This window comes from Tiliqua scincoides, chromosome 4, assembly GCF_035046505.1.
Source record: "Tiliqua scincoides isolate rTilSci1 chromosome 4, rTilSci1.hap2, whole genome shotgun sequence".
Lineage (NCBI taxonomy): Eukaryota > Metazoa > Chordata > Lepidosauria > Squamata > Scincidae > Tiliqua > Tiliqua scincoides.
In genome coordinates this window covers 150,093,690-150,113,821 of record NC_089824.1, presented here as the reverse complement: position 1 = coordinate 150,113,821, position 20,132 = coordinate 150,093,690, and the positions used below count along the sequence as shown (strand labels likewise).

At 42.5% G+C, this 20,132-nt stretch overlaps 1 protein-coding gene across 2 annotated transcripts in view; it reads left to right on the top strand.

The window, feature by feature from the left end:
* UBE2U (ubiquitin conjugating enzyme E2 U) overlaps positions 1–16,203 on the top strand; it is a 30,197-nt gene extending 13,994 nt beyond the window's left edge. For both annotated transcript variants that reach the window (XM_066625854.1, XM_066625853.1), the window contains exons 7-11: positions 2,180–2,252; positions 3,877–3,965; positions 5,822–5,903; positions 14,061–14,155; positions 15,534–16,203. In XM_066625854.1, the coding sequence (XP_066481951.1) occupies positions 2,180–2,252; positions 3,877–3,965; positions 5,822–5,903; positions 14,061–14,155; positions 15,534–15,673 (479 nt within the window). In that variant the 3' untranslated portion in view covers positions 15,674–16,203. The remainder of the gene's footprint in view (positions 1–2,179; positions 2,253–3,876; positions 3,966–5,821; positions 5,904–14,060; positions 14,156–15,533) is intronic.
* The last annotated feature ends 3,929 nt before the right edge of the window (positions 16,204–20,132 follow it).

Sequence of the window (20,132 nt, the reverse complement as noted above, 5' to 3'; positions counted from 1 at the left end):
TCTCTCATATATATATATATATATATATATATATAGGTCTACTTAGGTCTGGATTATATTCCTGCTGAGTCCCATGCAATTGTTTATGGGACTATGTGGAGTATGGGGCCAGTGGCGTAGCTAGCGGGGGGCAGGGGCCATCCGCCCCGGGTACCACCCTTGGGGGGGTGACACCACAAATGCCCCAACAATGCTAACATCATGAAGGTTAGGAGCAATCCCATCACGCCATATACCGTTGGATGCGGAATGTCCAGCAGAATGCAATGCAAAAAAACCAGATTGAAATATATCCTTTCCATCAAAGGTTATGGCCAAAAAACCAGAAACTAAAAAATGCTTGGAACCCTATGGAAAATGAAACTGAGCCATATCACACATTTACTTGTGAGTAGTCGAACTTGCCATAGTTCGTTGGAAAGGGCAGGCTGAGAGGAATCCAATGATACCAGAATGGTTCCTATCCAATGAAAGCAGCCCCCAAAAAACACCCAAGAAGGAAGTCCCTCCCTTCATGCAGGCAAATGTATTGAGCCTTATGGAAAGAGAAAGTGAGCCACAAGGTCATGTTTACTTGTGAGTAAGCAAACGTGCCTTGACTCCTGGTCAAGTCAGGCAAAGGGGAATGCAAGGCTGGCTGCATGATCCCAATCTGATGAAAGTGGAGCTCAACAATTGCTCCAGAAGGCAGCACCCCCCAAAGAATAAAGCAGAGGCTTCAGCTGGTAAGGTCCATTTTATTTGTTTTTAGACTTGTAAAGCCAGGTGGGTCCTGATAGTGCTATGCTTGAAATATAAGAACTTACACTGAACTGGGCACTGGAGAGGGTTGAAAATCTTACTGATATTTGTGTGTGTGGGGGGGGGGGTGTTCTTGCAGGCAGGCTACAGAGAAAATTCACTTGGTGGAACAGGGCTGGCTTTCCCTTATTTAATTATCTGTTTTTCTTTAATTTAATTATTTATAATTATTTTATTTTGCTTGATGATGTCACTTCCAGCCATGACATCACTTCTAGTGAGTCCTGGACAGATTGTCATTCTAAAAAGTGGGTCCCAGTGTTAAAAGTTTGAGAACCACTGCCTTAACTCAAAACAGGTCAATTAGACATTCTTGAGGGGGGAGGGTGACACCCTAGTGACCAAAATTCTGGAAATCATTGCTTTTAGGAATAATACCATCATGTTATATACCATTTGATGCAGAATTTCATCCATTGCTTGTGGGGAAATATTCACTACATTTATTTTCTGGCCATTATTATTATTAATTTCATGTCATGACTATTACTGTCTCTCAGTCTCACCTACCTCACAGGGTTGTTGTGAGAACAAAATAAGGGGAGGAACCATGTACACCACCCTGAGCTGCTTAGAGGAAGGGTGGTATAAAAATGTGACTTGATTAAATTCACATTTAACAAAAACAGTGACAAAAATTTATGGGCACCAGGTGTCAAATGACCTAGCTATGCCTCTGTATGGGGCTGCTGCTGGACTCATGACTAAACCAGGCACTGCTGTACCTAGGGTGGGTCAGCAGGTGCAAGTGCTCTCAGGCAGCTCCTGCTGTGCTGACGCAGGGCCGCCCCCCCTGCTGCCCCCCCCAATCTGGAGACATTCTGAGGGCTGGGAAAAATTGGAAGTGACATTTGAAGGCCCTTCAAAGGCCTTCTGAGGGTCAGGGGGGCTGCATGCTGCCTCCCCAGCCCTTTGGAGCCTTTCTAAGGACCTTAAACTGTCACTTCTGGAACTGATGTTTTAAGGTCCTCCAAAGGCCTCAGAAGGGTGGATGGCACTTTCAGGCTCACCCCAGGAAGGCACCTGGGTTAAGACCACCGCTGAAACCCAGATCTAGTGAAACCAGAAGCGAGAACTTATCCTTCCGCATGGTATGTAGACAACTGCCATGATCAAGCAGTACTTTTTAAAAGTTGTCCTAACTGCAAATTGTGTCAACTGTGTCTCTACCTCCTCTTGAAAGTGCCTCAATGCAAAGTTGGCCTGGTTCTGCACCAGACAGCATCTCTGTGTAATCCACCAGTAATTGCATTGGCCCAGTCAACATTTGAATCATGTTTTCAGGTACCATGAATGTTTGATTGAACTTCTCTGCATATAACCAACATAATATTCAGGCTAAGCAAAACATACATTTATGAAAGTTGTTCTCTTGTAGATATTCCGAGTGCATTCGGCTCTCCAATCAAATATTACCCTATCTCTAAAGAATATTCACCTGACCTAATGAGGTAAATGATTATGTGAATGAACCACAAGGAACTCTCAATTCTGTATCCATTTTATTCTATTTTATGGTAACTAACTGTGCAGGTAGCGCTTCTCTATATGTCTATACACTGAATAAGTTGAATAAAGTATGCTTTTCTATTCACATAACTCATCCCAGAGAATTACATGAAAACCTGCTTTATTTAAACAGCATTAACACTGTAGTGTTCATGTAATTCTCTGGGATGAGTTATGTGAATAGAAATGCATACTTTATTCAACTTAATCAGTTGCCACTGATACACTGCTCTGTTATGCCAACAACATAGCTCTCTTTACCCACTTTGCCGAAGCTACTCACTGTGGAAATGCAAGAAGAGATTGTTTTTAGGACCTTGGAATCCATAACAATTTGCACAGCTTCTCGACATGGTAAGGTCTGAAATCTTTGATGTACGCAGGAGGAATGACCATGTTAGGAGAGTATGGGGACAGTGCATGGACTGAGACACATAAAAGTGTGCAGTATTTGCATAGGGAATACTAGGAAAGTAAAGAGGTCCCAACCTTGCTGTTAATGGCTGAAGAAAAGTTCATAGATGAACAATTTCTCACAGCTTTTTAAAAAAAAAAAATGCAAAAGCATAAAGCCTTTGAAGAACAACTGGTGACATTTTACAGCAATTTTACTGTGATGTTTTGCAACAGCAAATTGAGACCAAGGCAAGGACATCAAATAAGCCAAGAATAATGATAGTCATTGTGTTCAAGATTCTTGTCATTTCGTAAGATGGTATGTTGCTGATTTCCTTCCTCTTGAACTCACTGATGCCTGCTGAAATATCTGTGATAGCAGTAAGCCCACAGGGAGGGTTAAAGTTCAGGCAAACAGATGCCTGTCTCTGAGATATTTATAAAATTATGTTGGCTGATTTATTTTTAATTACTTAATTATTGTGATTGGGTTATTCTACTGAAGTCAGTCCAATGCAAATAAAACCATGCGTAGAGCACTGACAGCCCTAAGGACTAGCTGTATGATGATGGTGGACAATGTTGCTGCTTTCTCATGGGTCGTCCCCCCCTCCCAGGATCCTGCAGTTCTTAATAAAGGTGGTTGCTGTCAGTGAAAATCATATGCCCTTGGACAACACACCAGTGAAGGGCTGGCTTCACAGAGAGGACACATGGATGTCACATGGATGACATGCTGATGTTACAGCAATGATGTGCTGGTGCTCTGAGGATAACAGGCTTTGTTGCTATTTCCATGTATTCTGGGGGTCTTGCTGGGAGCATTACTAGGAAGGGCTGCAACAGCATTGCTTTGTCAGGACAGGCCTGGCATTTGGCCCTTGTTGCACTGGTGTCGGTGCACTTATTGGTATACCATGGTCAGGATGAGCTTAGGATATTCCAAATGTTAAATATCCAATCTGGTTTTTTCCAAATAGAAATATATAGATTGGTTCACATTTCTTCAAACTCATACTGTTTGCCTTCATCTGTGTGAAAGCAATCGAATATGTCTCTTCCTTCCTTCCTCAGCTGCTTTCTGACACATTCTGCAGGAAAACTTGCACCTAATAACTAATTGAATAATCCCCTAAAAACTCTCCCTTTGTTTCAAATGTATGTTTTCAGAATGCTTACAACCATATCATATGAAGATTATTATATGACATGGACTAAAATCGCCACATCAAAAGCAGCTGAACATTTTGAAACTCCAGGTATGCAGATGGTTTAGTGAAGTCTGATCCTGATTTTATTTTAGATTTGAATACATACAGGGGCTCTTTCTCCTTAGAGTTGCAGCTGCAGTTTTAGTTCAGTCCTTACCAACTCCTAGCTGTCCTGTCATACACTGAGAGGGTTGTGTGCACACTGATACCACATGCAGACTCAGTATGGTTGGGTGTTTTGCATTCAGCATAAGTTCTTGCATGTCAGAGGCCAAAAGAACTGTGAGAATATACACTGACTCCCTTTCATTTTTCTGGGCAAAACAAAGTAACATGAATGCCTAGAATACATCATTAGATTGTTAACTGATGACAATAATCATATTCTCAGCTATTTTCATAGCAACTGTGTATATTATAAATCTAGTTTCTAGATGCCATCCACAACATCAAAAGGCCCAAAGTGTTTCACATTTGTAACAAAGTAATAATGAGTGAGCTAATAAATTACTTTAGGGTTAATTAGTGACATCTTTATGAAAGTCTTTATTACATTATTTATAGACAAGTATATATCCATTACATCTGGAGAATCAAAGTCCTGAGACATTAGTGCATAGTTTGCTAAAGATACACACACACCCCCAGTATGAGATAGGACCTGAAACCTGACCACAGTTACAGTTAAGCTCATCACTAAAGCCTGATATGGCCCCTGGGATTGCACAGAGCATTTTTCCAAATGGAACTGCCTTATTCTGAGTCAGGCCTGAGATCTTCCACAAGCAAACCATGTCCCCCACCAATGAGCTATGACCCCCAACATATACAAAGAATAGACAACCACAAATATTGCATGTCACATTGGGCAGATGAAAGCTGCAATCAAATAGGGGCATGATTGTGAATCAGAGTTTTTTAGAAGTACTGTATATTTGAATATTTATTATGAGAATAAGCTGGAAAAATTGCAGATGACATAAGGAACGGGCAGCCCAATTCTAATATGCCCTGGAGCAGGCAGGCCAGCTGGCCTGCACTGCATCCAGAGCAGGGTGGACTGGGTTGCAGTGCAACTCGGAGTAAGGGGAATTTGTTTCCCTTACCCAGTGTTGTGTGACAGTTTCTCCTCCCCCTGCCCTCCCCAGACCCCCACACCAGCCTGACTTGGCCTTTTCGCTGGCACAGCAAGGCTGTATTTGGCCTCTGAAGGCCAGCGCATGAATATGCACATATTCATGCGCAGGCCTCCCAGAGTGGCACAAAAATGCCTTATGGCACTTTTGCGACACCTCCAGGCTGGCACAAGCGACTTGCACTAGCCTAAGAGCACTCCGCAATTGCACTCCCAGTCAGATTGTTTGAAACAGGCTACGTATTTGTATCTGTGATATGATGAACAGTTCTTCTAATTTCCTTCAAACAATTTGCATTGAGAAAATGTCTGCAAAAACAAACATTTTCACTTACCTCTCTAGGCTGTCTGGTTCCCCACCCCCGGCAGTTTGGTTGCTCCATAGCATGCAGCATGTGCTCTGTCAGCATGGCTGTATAGCATAAAATGGTGTGGGATAGGATTGGGCTGCCCAAGGAAGGCTGCACAGTAAAGAAAGCTAGGCGGAAAAGGTAGTGTCAAGTTTGTGTCCCTGAAATAGTATGAATCACTGCTTACTGCTTTACATCACACTTTTTAAAATGCAGTCCTCTGAGTTAACTTTGCAACAGCTTTTGTACTTGATTGTTTCATGTCAGTGTCTGTGAGTTTCATAAATTTCACTGAAGTATTTTAAAAATTATCCTTCAACTTTAACACTACTTCCATATTGAAGAATATAGTACCAAGGAGTGTTATGTTCTCATTGAGTCATCATGTTCATATACATTATTTGCAATTGTCATTCTAGTGTTTGAAGACCCAGACTTCATAGGAAACAGCTATGACTGGCTGGCAACAAATGTGGCCAAGGACGAATGGAATCGAAATATGTAGGTATTTTATAAAAATTCGACATGTACATTCCTAATGCCACTTGCTCAGCAAATGAGATAGTCAAGATATTCGTATTATAATGATAAGCATACGTATACATAATGATATACATATACATACAAGTGCAGGTGATGCCTCAGTATCTGTGGGGGATCCATTCCCGGATCCCAGCAGATACTGAAATCTACAGATAATCAAATCCATGAATCTCCCTGCCAAATGTCTTCTGAACGTGACCCAAGCTGCACTCTAGTCATTTTCGGAGGCCCTTCTGAGGACCAGAAGACATATGCAGTTTCCTCAACCCTCAGGAAATGAAGGTAGGAATGAAAATAAAACTATAAACGTGAAAGTGAAAACAAAACTATACAAAAGTGAAAACTTTTTCACTACAAAAGTGAAAACAAAACTATAGGAATGGTTCTAGAGGAGTGCTACTGTTTGGGTCAAATCCATCAATTGAAATTAGGAAGCATGTGGTCACATGTCCCAACATGGTGGATAGGATTGGGCTGTTAGTCTGTGAATATTCATTGAGGAGATGAGGCAACTTCAACACAGTTATCAAAGAGCTGTCCCTTGGGCAGGGCAACTGTGGGGCTGTCACCTTGGGTCCTGCACTTTCATGATCAATATTTGGTTGAATTGACCTGGGCCCACACCCTGCTTGCACTGTTCTAGGGACTGCTCTGTTAATCTATTTATTTTGTCCAGGCTCAAAGCACATGGCTGACAGCCACTGCATTCCTGTAATGCTTCCCAATGTTTTAACCCGTTCAGCTAGCTGATACCGCTTTTATCCCAACTTTTTCAGTACTCAGTAAAAAATATAGAAGGGGACTGATTCTTCTGAAGGAGAAGCACTTCCTTCATCTTAACAATAACCAAGCTTTCAGCCTGATGTGGGAATTGCTGTGGGGAGAAAGACGTTCATGCTGATGCGTGTGTCTGCACCTATAGTTCTGATCCCAGACTGGATGTGGAGCTAGAATGGGGGCAGAGTGGTAAGTACAGCACACTCCGCAACGCACCATGTAAGTGCCCTGCCTCCTTGGCATCAGAGCCATTTGGGGGCAGTGACAGCAACGTACCATCACTACCCTGAATGGCTCTGATGCCATGGGGGGGGTGCTTACATGGCACATTGCAGAGCATGTCATACTTATCACTCCACCCCCCCAGCTCTGCTTCTACCCCAGACCAAAGAATCAGTCTGATCATAATGCCTAAAGCTTATGCCATATAGATTACAGCCATATGGAATCATCTGTTTAACACACTATGTTTTTAATTTTTTTAACTATACTACAAGCGGTTGCAACTAATTATTTTGTACATATATTTATACCATATATGTGGCAGGCAAAAGCATTTCACCTGATAATTTTGCCACAAACTTGTGGAAACCTCTGGACACCCCTAAGAAGATCTGTTTTGGGGCTGAAATGGAAGGAAAGCAAACCATGAGCTAAATGAGTTTGTTTTTCTTTCTGAAGAAACTCCTAGAATACGAGGTTAATTTTTCTTTGACACAAGTCCCTTCTTTTGTTTCCCTTCACAGAAGTTCTTTGTTTTACATATTTGATAATTGTTTCATTATGTAGCACTGCAGCACCCTTCATGACCCAAGAAAGCATTTAACAAACAAACAAAGAAAAAACTTTGGAACATCCTCTTTGACCTCTTGGTCCCTTTTATTTTTTAAGTTTAATGTGAGAAGATTGGAGGAGTCTTTCCTGCAGATCAGAGCCACATTTTCATGTTAAATATGAATGGGAATTGTTGAGATTTCCATTCTGTCTCATTTGAGCTCCGTGATGGGAAATAGCCGCCTCGCACTGCCATCTGGTGGTAGGAGACAAGCATTTTCCACTTTTACCTGTTGGCCTCTGCCTTTCCATGGGACCATTTCAGCGACGTGGAGAGGGGGGATTTGCTGCATGGGTAACAGCCTATCCTCCATACCTACTTTACCCAGGCTTCGCGCACTGGAGAGGACACTCTGTTCCAGAACCACCATTCAGAGCGTGACACCATAGTCTTCCGAGACTGAAGGATGCCAACAACAATTTGGGTCACAATTTCCACAACCACTGTGTGTCAGTATGAGGGCTGAGATAAGAGTGGTGATTGTGCTGCTTGTGGTGAAAGGGTTGTCTCAGAATTTCACAATGAGAATAGACTGCAATTGTCACGACTTGTCACAATCTGAGCCAAGGGCTGAAAAGTGACAACTCAGCTACGTGCAAGGTGAAGCACTCGTTTCTTATGGCAGTGGGTTGGCATTCCTGACTTAGCACTTCATGAATATATAACATCACTATGCTCCATATACTGGGTTGGATTCTGACTTGGTGCTCTGTGAACAGAAGCTCTTCTGTTCATGGAAGGAGAGTTGTCCTTACATTCCATGAGCAGAAGCTCCATGAGTTCATGGATCTGTAAGTGCAGCTCTCCTTCCTTGAACAGAAGAGCTTCTGTTCACGGAGCACTGTTAGGATCCAACCCAATATGCTGAATATACTGATGGTATATGTGTCTCATACATTTGTATACCCACTATATAATGCATCAGATATAATATTGCAAATACTGTACTTCTAAAATTTCACATGAGCAAGAGAACTGGCAATTCATCTAACAATGCCCAGCTTAATATTCAGAATTGAATTGGCCCATAGACAAATTTATATATGTGGCACAGAATTGGATTGCAAAGTGATTTGTCTTTCAGTGCTTCCCGCATTGCAGACAATGCATGTTTAACATTTGCAGTTTGTCTTTAAATGTTTGATCAGGAGCAAAAAGCAATCTGGCAGTGATAATTTCAGCTACACACTGAATAGAATTGTATCACACTGATTAAAGTTAAATTCATATAGCATTTTAAATTAGATTGCAAAGGTATTGCCTTTTATGTCGCTTTTGTTCCCGCAAACTGTGGTGGGAACAGAAAACCGCTTATTTTGTGGGCACCACTTCAAACTTCCGCTGTAGCAGCTTGAACCTTTGTCTGGAGGCTCTAACCTCACAGTGAGCTGAGCATTACTATGGTGGACTTTCCATAGCAATGGTGGGGGATGGGGACAGGGAGAGCCATGTCATTCAGCTCACTGAGTTGCAGGAGCCTACTGATAACAGGCTCTTAATGCAATTACAGTCACCATGAGGGATGATTTACACTGGTGACCACGTTAATTGGTTATCTGTTTTCACACTTTGATGATTTCAGAAGGTGCTTAAGGTTTCAGAATGTGCTTAATTACTGGACCAGCATTTTAACTGAAAGAATTGTGAAGATAAAAAGATTGACCTAATCATTCCCATCTATCTATCTATCTATCTATCTATCTATCTATCTATCTATCTATCTATCTATCTATCTTTTTTGTTTTGCTTCACGTCTGTCATTTGTTGGACCTAGTAAGCAACATTATGCACAAAAATACTACATAGTTTTTCCACTAACATACAGTCACTTACTTACTGATCCTAAACACTTTATCTTCTAGTTTTCCTCCTACAATGTTTGTGTAACATCTTTAGAATATCAGCAGATCATCATGTTTTCTAACATTGTGCAGGTGCAGCAATGGATATGTTCTATTTGAAGCATTTTTGGCAGGTTTAGAAGACCCAAGCATCAACCATTAGATTTCCCTTAGGAGGAGTCAAGCCCAGAAACGTCAGTTCCTTTGTCCTATCTTTTTGTCATAGGCTGTCATGTCTAAGAAGTGCTGGTCTGAGATTACACAGATATGGGTGGGTTAGTTTTTCATAGGCTCCCACTGGGGGCTGTAGGACAAAGCTAGTTAGCTGCAAGTAAGGGTTGCATCGGGTTATTCAGGTCAGGCACTAGCTAAAGACCCATTTGGCTAGCTGAGCCGGATCCTCAGTACTGGTGGCGTTGGTGACACCCACTGTGTCAGCAGGGGCAGCATGGGGGCTCACCACATCCTCTGTCTGGACTTTACAGTCACGAGTGTCTGCACCAATGTCAGGTTTTATCCATTCTCGCTGCTGCCCATTGAGCCTTCACTGACAGGGACTTCATAGGATGTGTGTGGGGTGGGTGTGACCATGTCTCTGTACACAGAGAACAGACATACACACAAGAGCATACACACAATGCAGTAGATAGGTCCTGCCCAGGCTTCATATATAATATTGTTGGCAATTTTGTCATTGGTTTTATAGAACAGTATCACCATTTCCATCTTAAAATGTGAGCGTAGACAAGAAAACTTGACTTTAATAACTATTGAAGGCGAACATTTATACTGAAATTTCAAGAGAAGCAAGTTGCCTGATTTTGCGCCTTCATTTTCCTTTTCCTGGTGTAGAAAACATTTATATTCAATGGAATTGCTTTTTACTTATTTATTTGTGCTACAAAATGCAACTTGAAACATCCATCCAATATAGCAGTGGCACATAACAAAGAAAAAATGCATATAAAGACCAATGCAGATTATTTCACATTGGTATCAGGAAGGCAGCTTCCAATTCAAGGAGCAGTGTGAGAATAGAAAAAGTAAGGAAATCTCACCAATATAATGTGCAGTAATTGTCTTCCTGTGTGTTTTTAAGGAAATCCCCCTGCAATTTTTTAGTAGAAAGCTAAGTCGTTTATGCCCCCTTGTGGCTGAAAAGAGAATGCATTTAACCAAATTAAGCATACACAGAGAAAAATTAATTTCTGTTGTGATGAGGGTGGGGTGCAAATTAAGGCCTTATAATATAGACTACTTGTTTTCAAGCATTCAAGAGATACTTGAAACTCTTGGGTCGCCTTCTCCCAAGTTATGTCTTGGCAGGCAGTGGAACTTGGGTTTGGCAGTATTCAACCATAAATCATGCTGGCCAAACCAAATGTTTTTCTGCCTGCATCATTTAAGCCAATGCACATAAACTGTTGTTTGTAAATTTTTATTTATTTAAGAGATGCATACCCTGTCTTTTGAGTGAATGGTGCCCAAGGTGGCTAGCAATAATGCAATATACACACACACACTCAAGCAGCCCCTTGATCTCAGGACAGTGGCAGGGGCCAGAGGTTGCTTCCCTTCTGTCAAGTGGCAGCTGGAGCAAAACTCTTTTGGGCAGGAAGGAGGAAAGCAAGCTCCCTGAAGCCGCTCCTTATCTTGCTGATGGCTGGGGCAGGCTGGCCTTCTCCCTCCCAAGGTGGTCTTCTTGGGAGGCAGGAGGCAGCCTCCCTGGGGCCTTTAGTCATTTGACTAATGTAATGGCAGAAACCTGAAGCTTCTTGCCTTCTCTTATGCAATCCTAGGCATCAGGGACATTACAATAGTCATGGGCAAATGTTTTATTAGTGATGTTACAACTCTATGAAACTAGTTTCCATACCCTCCTTGCGTTATGCTTACCTGGCATGCGTAAGCTACAGGATCACAAGTGCTTATGTGACCCACTGAAAAGAAAAATAAAGGCTAGACGTAACCCCGTTTCTTCCACAGCATTGCCCTGTGAATACCTGAGCCCTTCTCTCCCTCCCCCCCCCCCCCACAAAAAAAGTGCTTTTCCCACTTCAGCACAGGAGCCACTCTTACTCCCAGGAAAGTTGGCATCCTTCAGTCTCGGAAGACCATGGTGGTTCTGGAACAGAGTGTCCTCTCCAGTGCGTGAAGCCTGGGTAAAGTAGGTATGGAGGATAGGCTGTTACCCATGCAGCAAATCCCCCCTCTCCACGTCGCTGAAATGGTCCAATGGAAAGGCAGAGGCCAATACAGTTGGTTCCAGTGGCATCGCAGGAGTTGCCAGAACGTGACTGTGTTCAGCCATGAACTGCCTCAGGGACTCCGGCTCCAGATTTTGCCTTGAGGTTGACTCCTGAAGCCTTTTCCATAACTGGATGTAGCCACAAGGCAGTGGAGGTTTGGGATCAGAGTTTTCCTTCTCTCAGATAAGCTGCCTTCCCAGGCTGACGAGTCCCATCTACCGGGTGGCTGTTTAGTCGCCTCTTATGACAAGTACAGCCAAACTGCAGGCCTATTCTTATCCCCAGCCCCCAGGGGTTATAGTCCCAGGAAAGTATGCATAGGATTTTGGCCTTAAAACCCTTTCTCACCTCATCATCCTGTGGAATAGCCCAATGAAAGCAAAATGTACAACAGTTATTTTTTTTTAAAGAGTTCCAATAAAACTTTCTCCTCTGCCTTTTTACCTCCAATAAAAGAGGATGAACAAGTTATCAGAATGGAGAGAGCTTAACATTTATTATTGATTTAGGCTACAATCCTGTGCACACTTACCAAGGAGCAAGCACCATTGAATGTAGAAGAATGTCTGACTAAACATGGGCTTGCTCTATGAAGCTTGCTCTCATCATGGCACTATTGGAAACAAGAATCCACCCCCAAGATCACATCAGTACGCAGAGCCCATATGAGTTGAGAGATTCTTCTTATTTGCTTCTCAGAGACCATGTACACTGACATCTTTCTCAAAGTTTAAAATCAACCCTGAGAGGATCTGAATGGGGTTGGGGTCCAAAGCAGGAAAGACAACACATTTTGTTGCATTAAAAAGTAAAAGAGGGTAAGAACTGCTGTAATCAATATACAAAAATCACAATCGCCTGCATTTAAACAATTACATTGCCTTTATCTGAGGACTTTTACATTGTAAAAACAGTATATACCAAAACTGATAACAGTCTTCCTAAGTGTTGAAAGGAGATGTTTTCAGGAATATGCGGACTTGTGAATTTTGCAGCCAGAATGAAAGGCAATGGTTTGGGAGATTGATTCTTCTACAGGTTGAGCCTCATTATTCGCATGGGTTCCGTTCCAAGCACTCACATGGATGGCAAAAAAATGCACTATAGCAAATCCATTTAAAAAACAAAGTTTCTTTGCTCTGATGATTTAAAAACAGCCTTGATGACCTTTGTGATGTAAGATAAGAGTCATTAAGAAGACAATCTATCAATCAGTCATCCTCCAAGCTTAGAAAGGCGCTTCACTCAGTCCCTCCCTTCACCAATGCAAAGTGATCACTTTTCTTTCATGTGCTCAGGGGGAAAGGAGGGGTTGCCTGGAGAGAGAAGGATTGATGGATTGTCAGCCAGCTGCCCTCCCTCCCTCTCTCTCATTAACGAGGCTATTGTTAAAGGACTGCATTTTTTTAAAGGGGTGCATTTTCCCCCTTCTCCAGGGATCAGCACATTCCTTCTCGTTTGCAGTGGCCATTCGTGTTGAGTCAAATCCATGTATTAAAAAATCCGTGTATAAATAGGCTGGACCTGTATATATGTTCTGTGGAAAGGGGAAGGTGTTTTAGAGGTCATTGCAGTCAAGAGTCTATGCCAGTGATTTTCGTCTTATGGCACACTGACAATGTACTAAAATTGTCAAGGCACACCATCAGTTTTTGGACAATTGACAAGGCACACCTTGCTGTTGGTGGGGGGCTCATATCCCCAATGGTCCTATTAATAAATGACTCTCCACCAAACCCCCGCGGCACACCTGGGGACCATTCGCAGGCTGGTCTATGCAGTCAAGAGTTCTTTAAGAAAGTATTACTTTATATTATCCTAACATGCAAGTAATGGGGATGTGTGTTTGTGATTTACTCTCTTTTTATTTGTTTTGAGTTTTTAGAAAATGAAGTAATATGACTGGGTTCTGTTTCTAGGATTTATGTGGTGTCAGATATTCCCTTGAGAAAGAATCAGGAACATCAGTATAGGAGTGTATTATTTGGGGCAACTTTTCTTTCTTTTTGGGGGGAGGGATCTCTGTTCTGCCACATCTAACACAAGTTTATGAAATGCTGTCTGAATATATGCTTAACTACATATATACACTCTGCTTAACTACATGATCCTTCTGGCTGGATTCTGAAGGGAATACAATGTGAACAGTGTTTCTCTGGGAATATAAATCCTTTTTTTAATATTTGCTTGCCCTGTTTTCAGTCTTGCACAGTGAAGCACATTTTTCGGGTACAAATGAATTTTAAATAACATTGCTACGCTAATCCTAGAGGTATTTCTGGCAGATAAAGAAACAGAAATCAAAGAGTCTTCTAAGATTGCACTTCTAATGCTTTAGTAAATAAGCCCATGTTTCTGGCTGTGGCCAGAATTGTGCATGATAGCATTCGCCTCATGGTTTTTTTCATTTTAGGTATCATTTTGTCTCTGAATTTATTGAGAAGCAAAAGAAACTACAGTTATTAACAAGTGAGGGAGTCGTACATCATACACCAAGCCCAACTCCAGGTAGGACAGTAGTATTTGTTTTATGAGCGTCCTAATCAGGATTTTTTCATAATACATGTGCATTTGTTTATGAGCTTCCCATATTCCCTTTGTCCTTCTTTTGTGATGAGCTTGCTTTTTTCTGCTCTCCAGTTGCAACATTTTGTGTCTGGGAAAATGTACGTAATTCTTCACTATGCCATTTCAACAGTAAAACTCCTTTAAACATTCATCTCCCCTTTTTGGGAGGGGTACAGAGGACACTTTCTGAAACTATGCCCTCTCCATCTTTTTAGAATCTTGGTATTGGAAATGGAGTTGTGACTATGGGCCAAATCCTATCCAACCTTCCAGCACTGGTGCAACTGTACCAATGGGGCGTATGCTGCATCTTGTGGTGGGGGAAGCAATCACAGAGGCCTCCTTTAGATAAGGGAATGTTTGTCTCCTTTCCTCGGAGCGGCATTGCTGCAGCACTGGCACTGGAAAGTTGGAGAGGATTGGGCCCTATATCATGTAAAGGCTAAGCATCAGTTGCAGCATCTTTTGGCTGATCATGTAGAAAGGCCTTAAAATTTTCAGCTGCCCAGATGCAGCATTCAATTCTCATTCCTAGCAGGTCATACAAATTAAGAGTTTACTTTTGCTTTCTCTTAACAAATTTGGAACAGCAAAAGCAGTCCTTCAGTATAACAGTTATATATTCCAATAAGGCCTAATTTAATTGCTAATTTATCTTTTTTCTCTTGACTTTTTCTGTTCTTGAAACTCCATATGTGGGCCACAAACATAATGAATTTTTCCTGGAGTCACTGGGACTCTTGATCTCAGAACTAGGTTAGGAATTAAAATCTTAGCTTATCTTTTCACTGCTAAGAATCATATAACCCAGTTTAGATGAATGAAAAGGGCTATGGGAATTGTTTCCTTCCATGTAGGGAGCATCATGTAGAGGAGCATCCTATGCAGAACCCTCTCGTTTTGCACCAAACTGCCCTGCCCAGCCTCTTTGGAGTAACCTGAGTACTGGGGGCCTGGAATGGAGACCTTCCAGGTGTTGCTTAGCTCAGCTGGAACAATATGGTATTGGAGAGAAGACTGCTGTGTCAGCCCAAAGAGATTTCAAAAAACATAATGATCCATTGGTACTTGACCATTTTTTTTCCCTTAGTATCCAGAGAATGATTACACATTCCCTCTAGAGCAACTGGTTCTGTTGCCCAGATAGGTAGAGGGCTCTTGTGCTAATACTCAGCTTAAATCATTGCTTCCACACTGTCTCACATCCTTTTTAACTATATTTATTAAATTAAATCTCTCTCTCTCTCTCTCTCTCTCTCTCTCTCTCTCTCTCTCTCTCTCTGTGTGTGTGTGTGTGTGTGTGTGTGTGTGTTGGAAGTATCTACTTCTCATATTGCAACTGAAGAGCATGCTGAACACCAAGGAAAGCATCTTGAAGAAGCAGAAGAGTCATGGGAGAAAGAAGCAGAAGAGCTTGTACTTTGGTCTACAAAACTTGATGAAACCAGCTGGGATTAAACTGTGGTCAACAATGTAATCCATGCTAAGCAAATGCTTATTTGTATTTGACCTAAAGGAGACCCTTGCAATTGATTGAGATGGTGATTATCAGAAAAGTGACAAAATCTCACTTGGAGTATCCTCATACTCCTTGAATCACAGTCCCCAGAATTCCTATCTTGTGAAAGAACACACAAAGAAAGCTCATGGACAGAGACTCTTGTTGGTCCAGATAAAGTATAGTTGGCTTTATCCAAAGTGTTCCATTATAGAAAAAGGTAATTAATTCATTTTAATGTTTTGATCCATAGGTAATCAAATGTAAAACACCTGTTTCTCTGCAGTAAAATTGAAATAATTCTATGGAAACTCCATGGAAATTCCAGCAAGATTTCCAAATACTAGACTCCTAGATTGTTAGTAAACTATTTTTTTTGTGACCTGAAGTCAGGTTATGTCAATCTAAAATAATTCTGCAGTAGGTCTATTTTATGAAATAATAGGCTCCTAATAGACACCGCACTTTGTACAGTAGTAATAATAAATGAAGCCGGAATGTTAAACAATATCTGTTTCTCTAATGCTTTTGGAGTGGTCAGTGTGATTCACATCAGTTATTGTGATGTAACCTGTTATAACAACCATGTGAAGTAAGTTTTAGTAACCCATATTGCAGCTGGGAAACTGAGGCTAAGAAACTGACCAATTTGTTTATGGCCACCTAATGAGTTCATGACAGAACCCAGATTCAGACTATGAAAGTCCCGATTCATAACTCAGGGCCCAATCCTGAACAGTTCGCGCTGGCTTACCGCCGGCACACGCTGCCTCAAACTTACCAACAGGCACGTTTGCAGGCCCTGCCACCAGAAGAGCGTCAGTGGTAGCCCAGCACTGGCCAGTGCTAGGCTACCGCTGGGCAGCCACCAGAGCTCCACTGCTCGGTCACACAAACTGCCAAGCAGTGGAGAGGTAAGCAGGGGTGTGGGGGGGGAGGCATTCTGGTGAGGGGGGAGGTGGGCGGACGGCAGGGAGGAGACATGCTGGGGGGAGGGAGTGGCGAGGGAGGGAGGCAGGACCAGTGGCGCTTTGCTCCCCCGGATCCAGAGCCTCCATGTCAAGCTCGCCACCCACCACAGAGGCTGTTGATTCACTGCCGACCTTTGGGTTGGCTGTGAATTGAGTAGCCCCATTGCGGGGCTGCTCTCTTTATCTAGGGGGATGAAAGCCCTCTTCTGGCAAGGAGACACCGGCAGCTGCCTGGAGCGTGTAGGATGTGGCGGCAGCCATTTTCAGCGCCGCTGCAGCCCTGTGCCCTGGGCAGCTCAGGATTGGACTGTCAGTCCCTTAGCCACTGTACTATACCAACTCCACTCCACAAATGGATATTTGCCATCACAGTTCTACCCACCAGCCAACTACGCATGCAGTTGGCACAGCAACAAGGCCTATAGTTGCTCCTGGCATTATTTCCTACATGCCTTCCACAGCAGAGAGGAATTAGCATGTCCTTAATTTGGAGATTGTTTACTTCTGACTACTATTCTCACTATTGTGCTTTTGCTCCAATCCCATTCATGGCACGGGATCACCTACGGCAGTGAGGATTGTCCGAGAAACTCTCCAGATAGATTTGTGCCTTAAGTGTGTGTCTGGGATCACAGGGTAATTAGATTGTCTAAGGAGAAGCGCAGAGTGCAGACACGGACAATACACAGTGTGTCAGAGAGAGAGAGACATACTTGCTTTTGAGCTAGGTTATTCACAGGGAGTTCAGGCCACCCTGCCTCTTACCCTGAATACAGCTGGTATGCAGAACCCTGACACCATGCTCAAACATAAAAACACATTAGCTCAGTCATGCTGTCCCCACCCAAGGATCTGTGCTGTGGAAAGCTTTTCTCAGTTCTGTTTCCCTTCCTATGGGCAGCAATCCTTTGGCAGCTCAGTCTGTCTCTCACCATGTGTTTCCGCAGTGCCTAGTATGGGTGGGCTGTGATCTCTGCCAGGGTTAGTAATCCTATGAATATATTATTTTCAAGATGACAGCTTATTAAGGTCTCCAGTCATGCCAGTGCTTTGTCCAGTGCAGGGCTTACTGACTTGAGTGTATGCTGGGATAAATACCTTGAAGAGCAGGCGAATAGTTAAAAGTTTGGAATGATAGTATTATAGTTTTCTCAGTCAGAGAACAGAGACATCAGGAGTTCTTAATCATAAGTTGGCTTTAAACAGATGATCATTAACTCTATGAACAGAGCCAGGCTTTTCCGTTTTGTGCATTTTTTATAGGCACTGTTTTACCACAGGGCTTTTTACAAGTTCTAGGCTTAAACAAGGGATCCAACCAGGATTTGAATGGGGGTAGAACAAAGTGTCAAACTGAGCAGCACTCCACATGCACATCTGGGACCACTTAGGCCATACTCTTTGTTTCTCAGTTACTCCCACTGACTGCAGGCTGCAAGTACCAGCTCTGCTGAATGAGACCCAATGGGATGAGAAGAGGCAGGTTGTTAGGCCTTCTCCTGGGCTGTGACCTTATGCAAGAGTATGTTTGGGGCCCTACTGTGGGACGAGTGTGAGTGAACTCTGTGGAGCAAGCTGACATTTCATGGACTAGCATTATCTACCTTTCCAGTTGCTGGGCCTTCAGGCTCTAGCCATTTAGTCCTATGTGGAGTTTGATCCATGGAAATCAATAAGCTGAAGGCATGCCTAACTTTGCATAAGAATAGCCCCTAAGTGGATGCTTAGCCCCTATTGGCAGGCTATGTTCAAGCAGGAGATGCCTTCGAAGTCATTACTGTGTTGATGCTGCAAACAGCATTGACGCTGAATCATATTCTGAGTCCCCACATTTCTCTGACCCATAAGTTCCTCCTATGAGATATCCTTGCAGTATGTACTTCATTGTCCTCCTAAACCCCATTCATACTATTTAGTAATATAGAACTTTAATCATTCCTACTGATGCATAGTTCCATTCCTCATCCTTTGCAAAGAACTGTTGCTTTAACTCTGCACAACTTGAAGCAGTGAGCAGCTGAGCTCTGTTCTTTCATGCTATCAAACAAACTGGTATGTAGCCAGTGCAGGTTTGTAGCCTTTGACTGTGGATATACCTTGATGGATAAATAGTACTGTGCAATCCAAGTTTCCCTTCATGAAACACATTGGTAGAATTCTGTGTAGCACTTTAGGGTTATATCTTCATTATAGTCAGAATCAGATTGCAGCATAACACTTTTGAGCTGCATGTCCTCTAGAAGGCAGTCTTTCACTACTCATTCACAGGCTTTTGAGTCCTCTTGAGAGAGAACCTCTCCTTGTGCTATTCCTTTATGATTGCTTGGTTCAAAGCCAACCATCGAGACCACTTTCCTGCTTTCAGTTGTTTATAAAGGTTTGTTAAGCCTCGTTTTTAATTAGATACGGTACATCCTCTTGCGGGGGAATGGTGTTGCATTCAAAATGGAATTTGCCTGAGAAGCACTTTCTTTAAACCTTTTTGAAAGAAAGAAAGAAAGAAAGAAAGAAATGTTATTCTGGAATCTAAACTTCTGGGAAAATGGAGTTTAAAGATTGTTTATATTTTCATAAGTGTATTTGTTAACAGTGGTGTAACGGGGTCTAATGGTACCCCAGGCAAGGTGACACAGAGACTTCACCCCTGCAGCACCACACACACACCCCCCAGCATCTGTTGCTGCTGTCGTTGTCATTGCTGCCACTGCTGCTCGTCACTGTAAGTCTGCACCCTGTCTCAACTGGTTCCTGGGGCACCCACCCCTTGCACCACCCAAGAGACGCCTCTGTTCATTAATGCCTATTGTGTATGTAAAAGCGTAGCCCCTTTGAGAGTTGCAGGAGAAGCATAATGGACCATGATGATCAGAACAGTATGAAACAGACTGACTTAAGTCGGAATCCTGCATTGGCATTGCAGACACACATCATGTTCTTATTGATTACAGAAAGAGGTAGATTTGCTTACTAATTCTTAGCGGTGACACTGTTTTCCTTGAAATGCAATCATGACCTTAACTGAAGACAGACATAACTGTCTCAGTTCTGATTTCAGTAGCTCAGAATTGCAGGGTGCAGAGTGTGTGGAGCTAGGAATAGATGTACCAATTCGGAACTAGTCAAAGGGACAGCATATCTTCATGGGAGCTGCAAATGGCATTGGGGCAGTTGACAGTTTCTTGCTCTCGGGACCAAAATGATTTTAAAGATTTTAAAATGCTGCCAATGGAAGGCAATGGAATCCTTTTTCTCCTGTAAATAGAGGGGACATAATCAGAACCATAATTCTACTTTAATCCTACTGAGCCCCCCTACTTTTTCAACAGTTTCCCACCATTTTGTATGCCTTTGCATGCTGTTGTTGTTGTTCAGTCCTTAAATTGTGTCTGATTCTTTATTACCCAATGGACCACAGCACGCCAGGCCCTGCTGTCTACCACTAACTTCC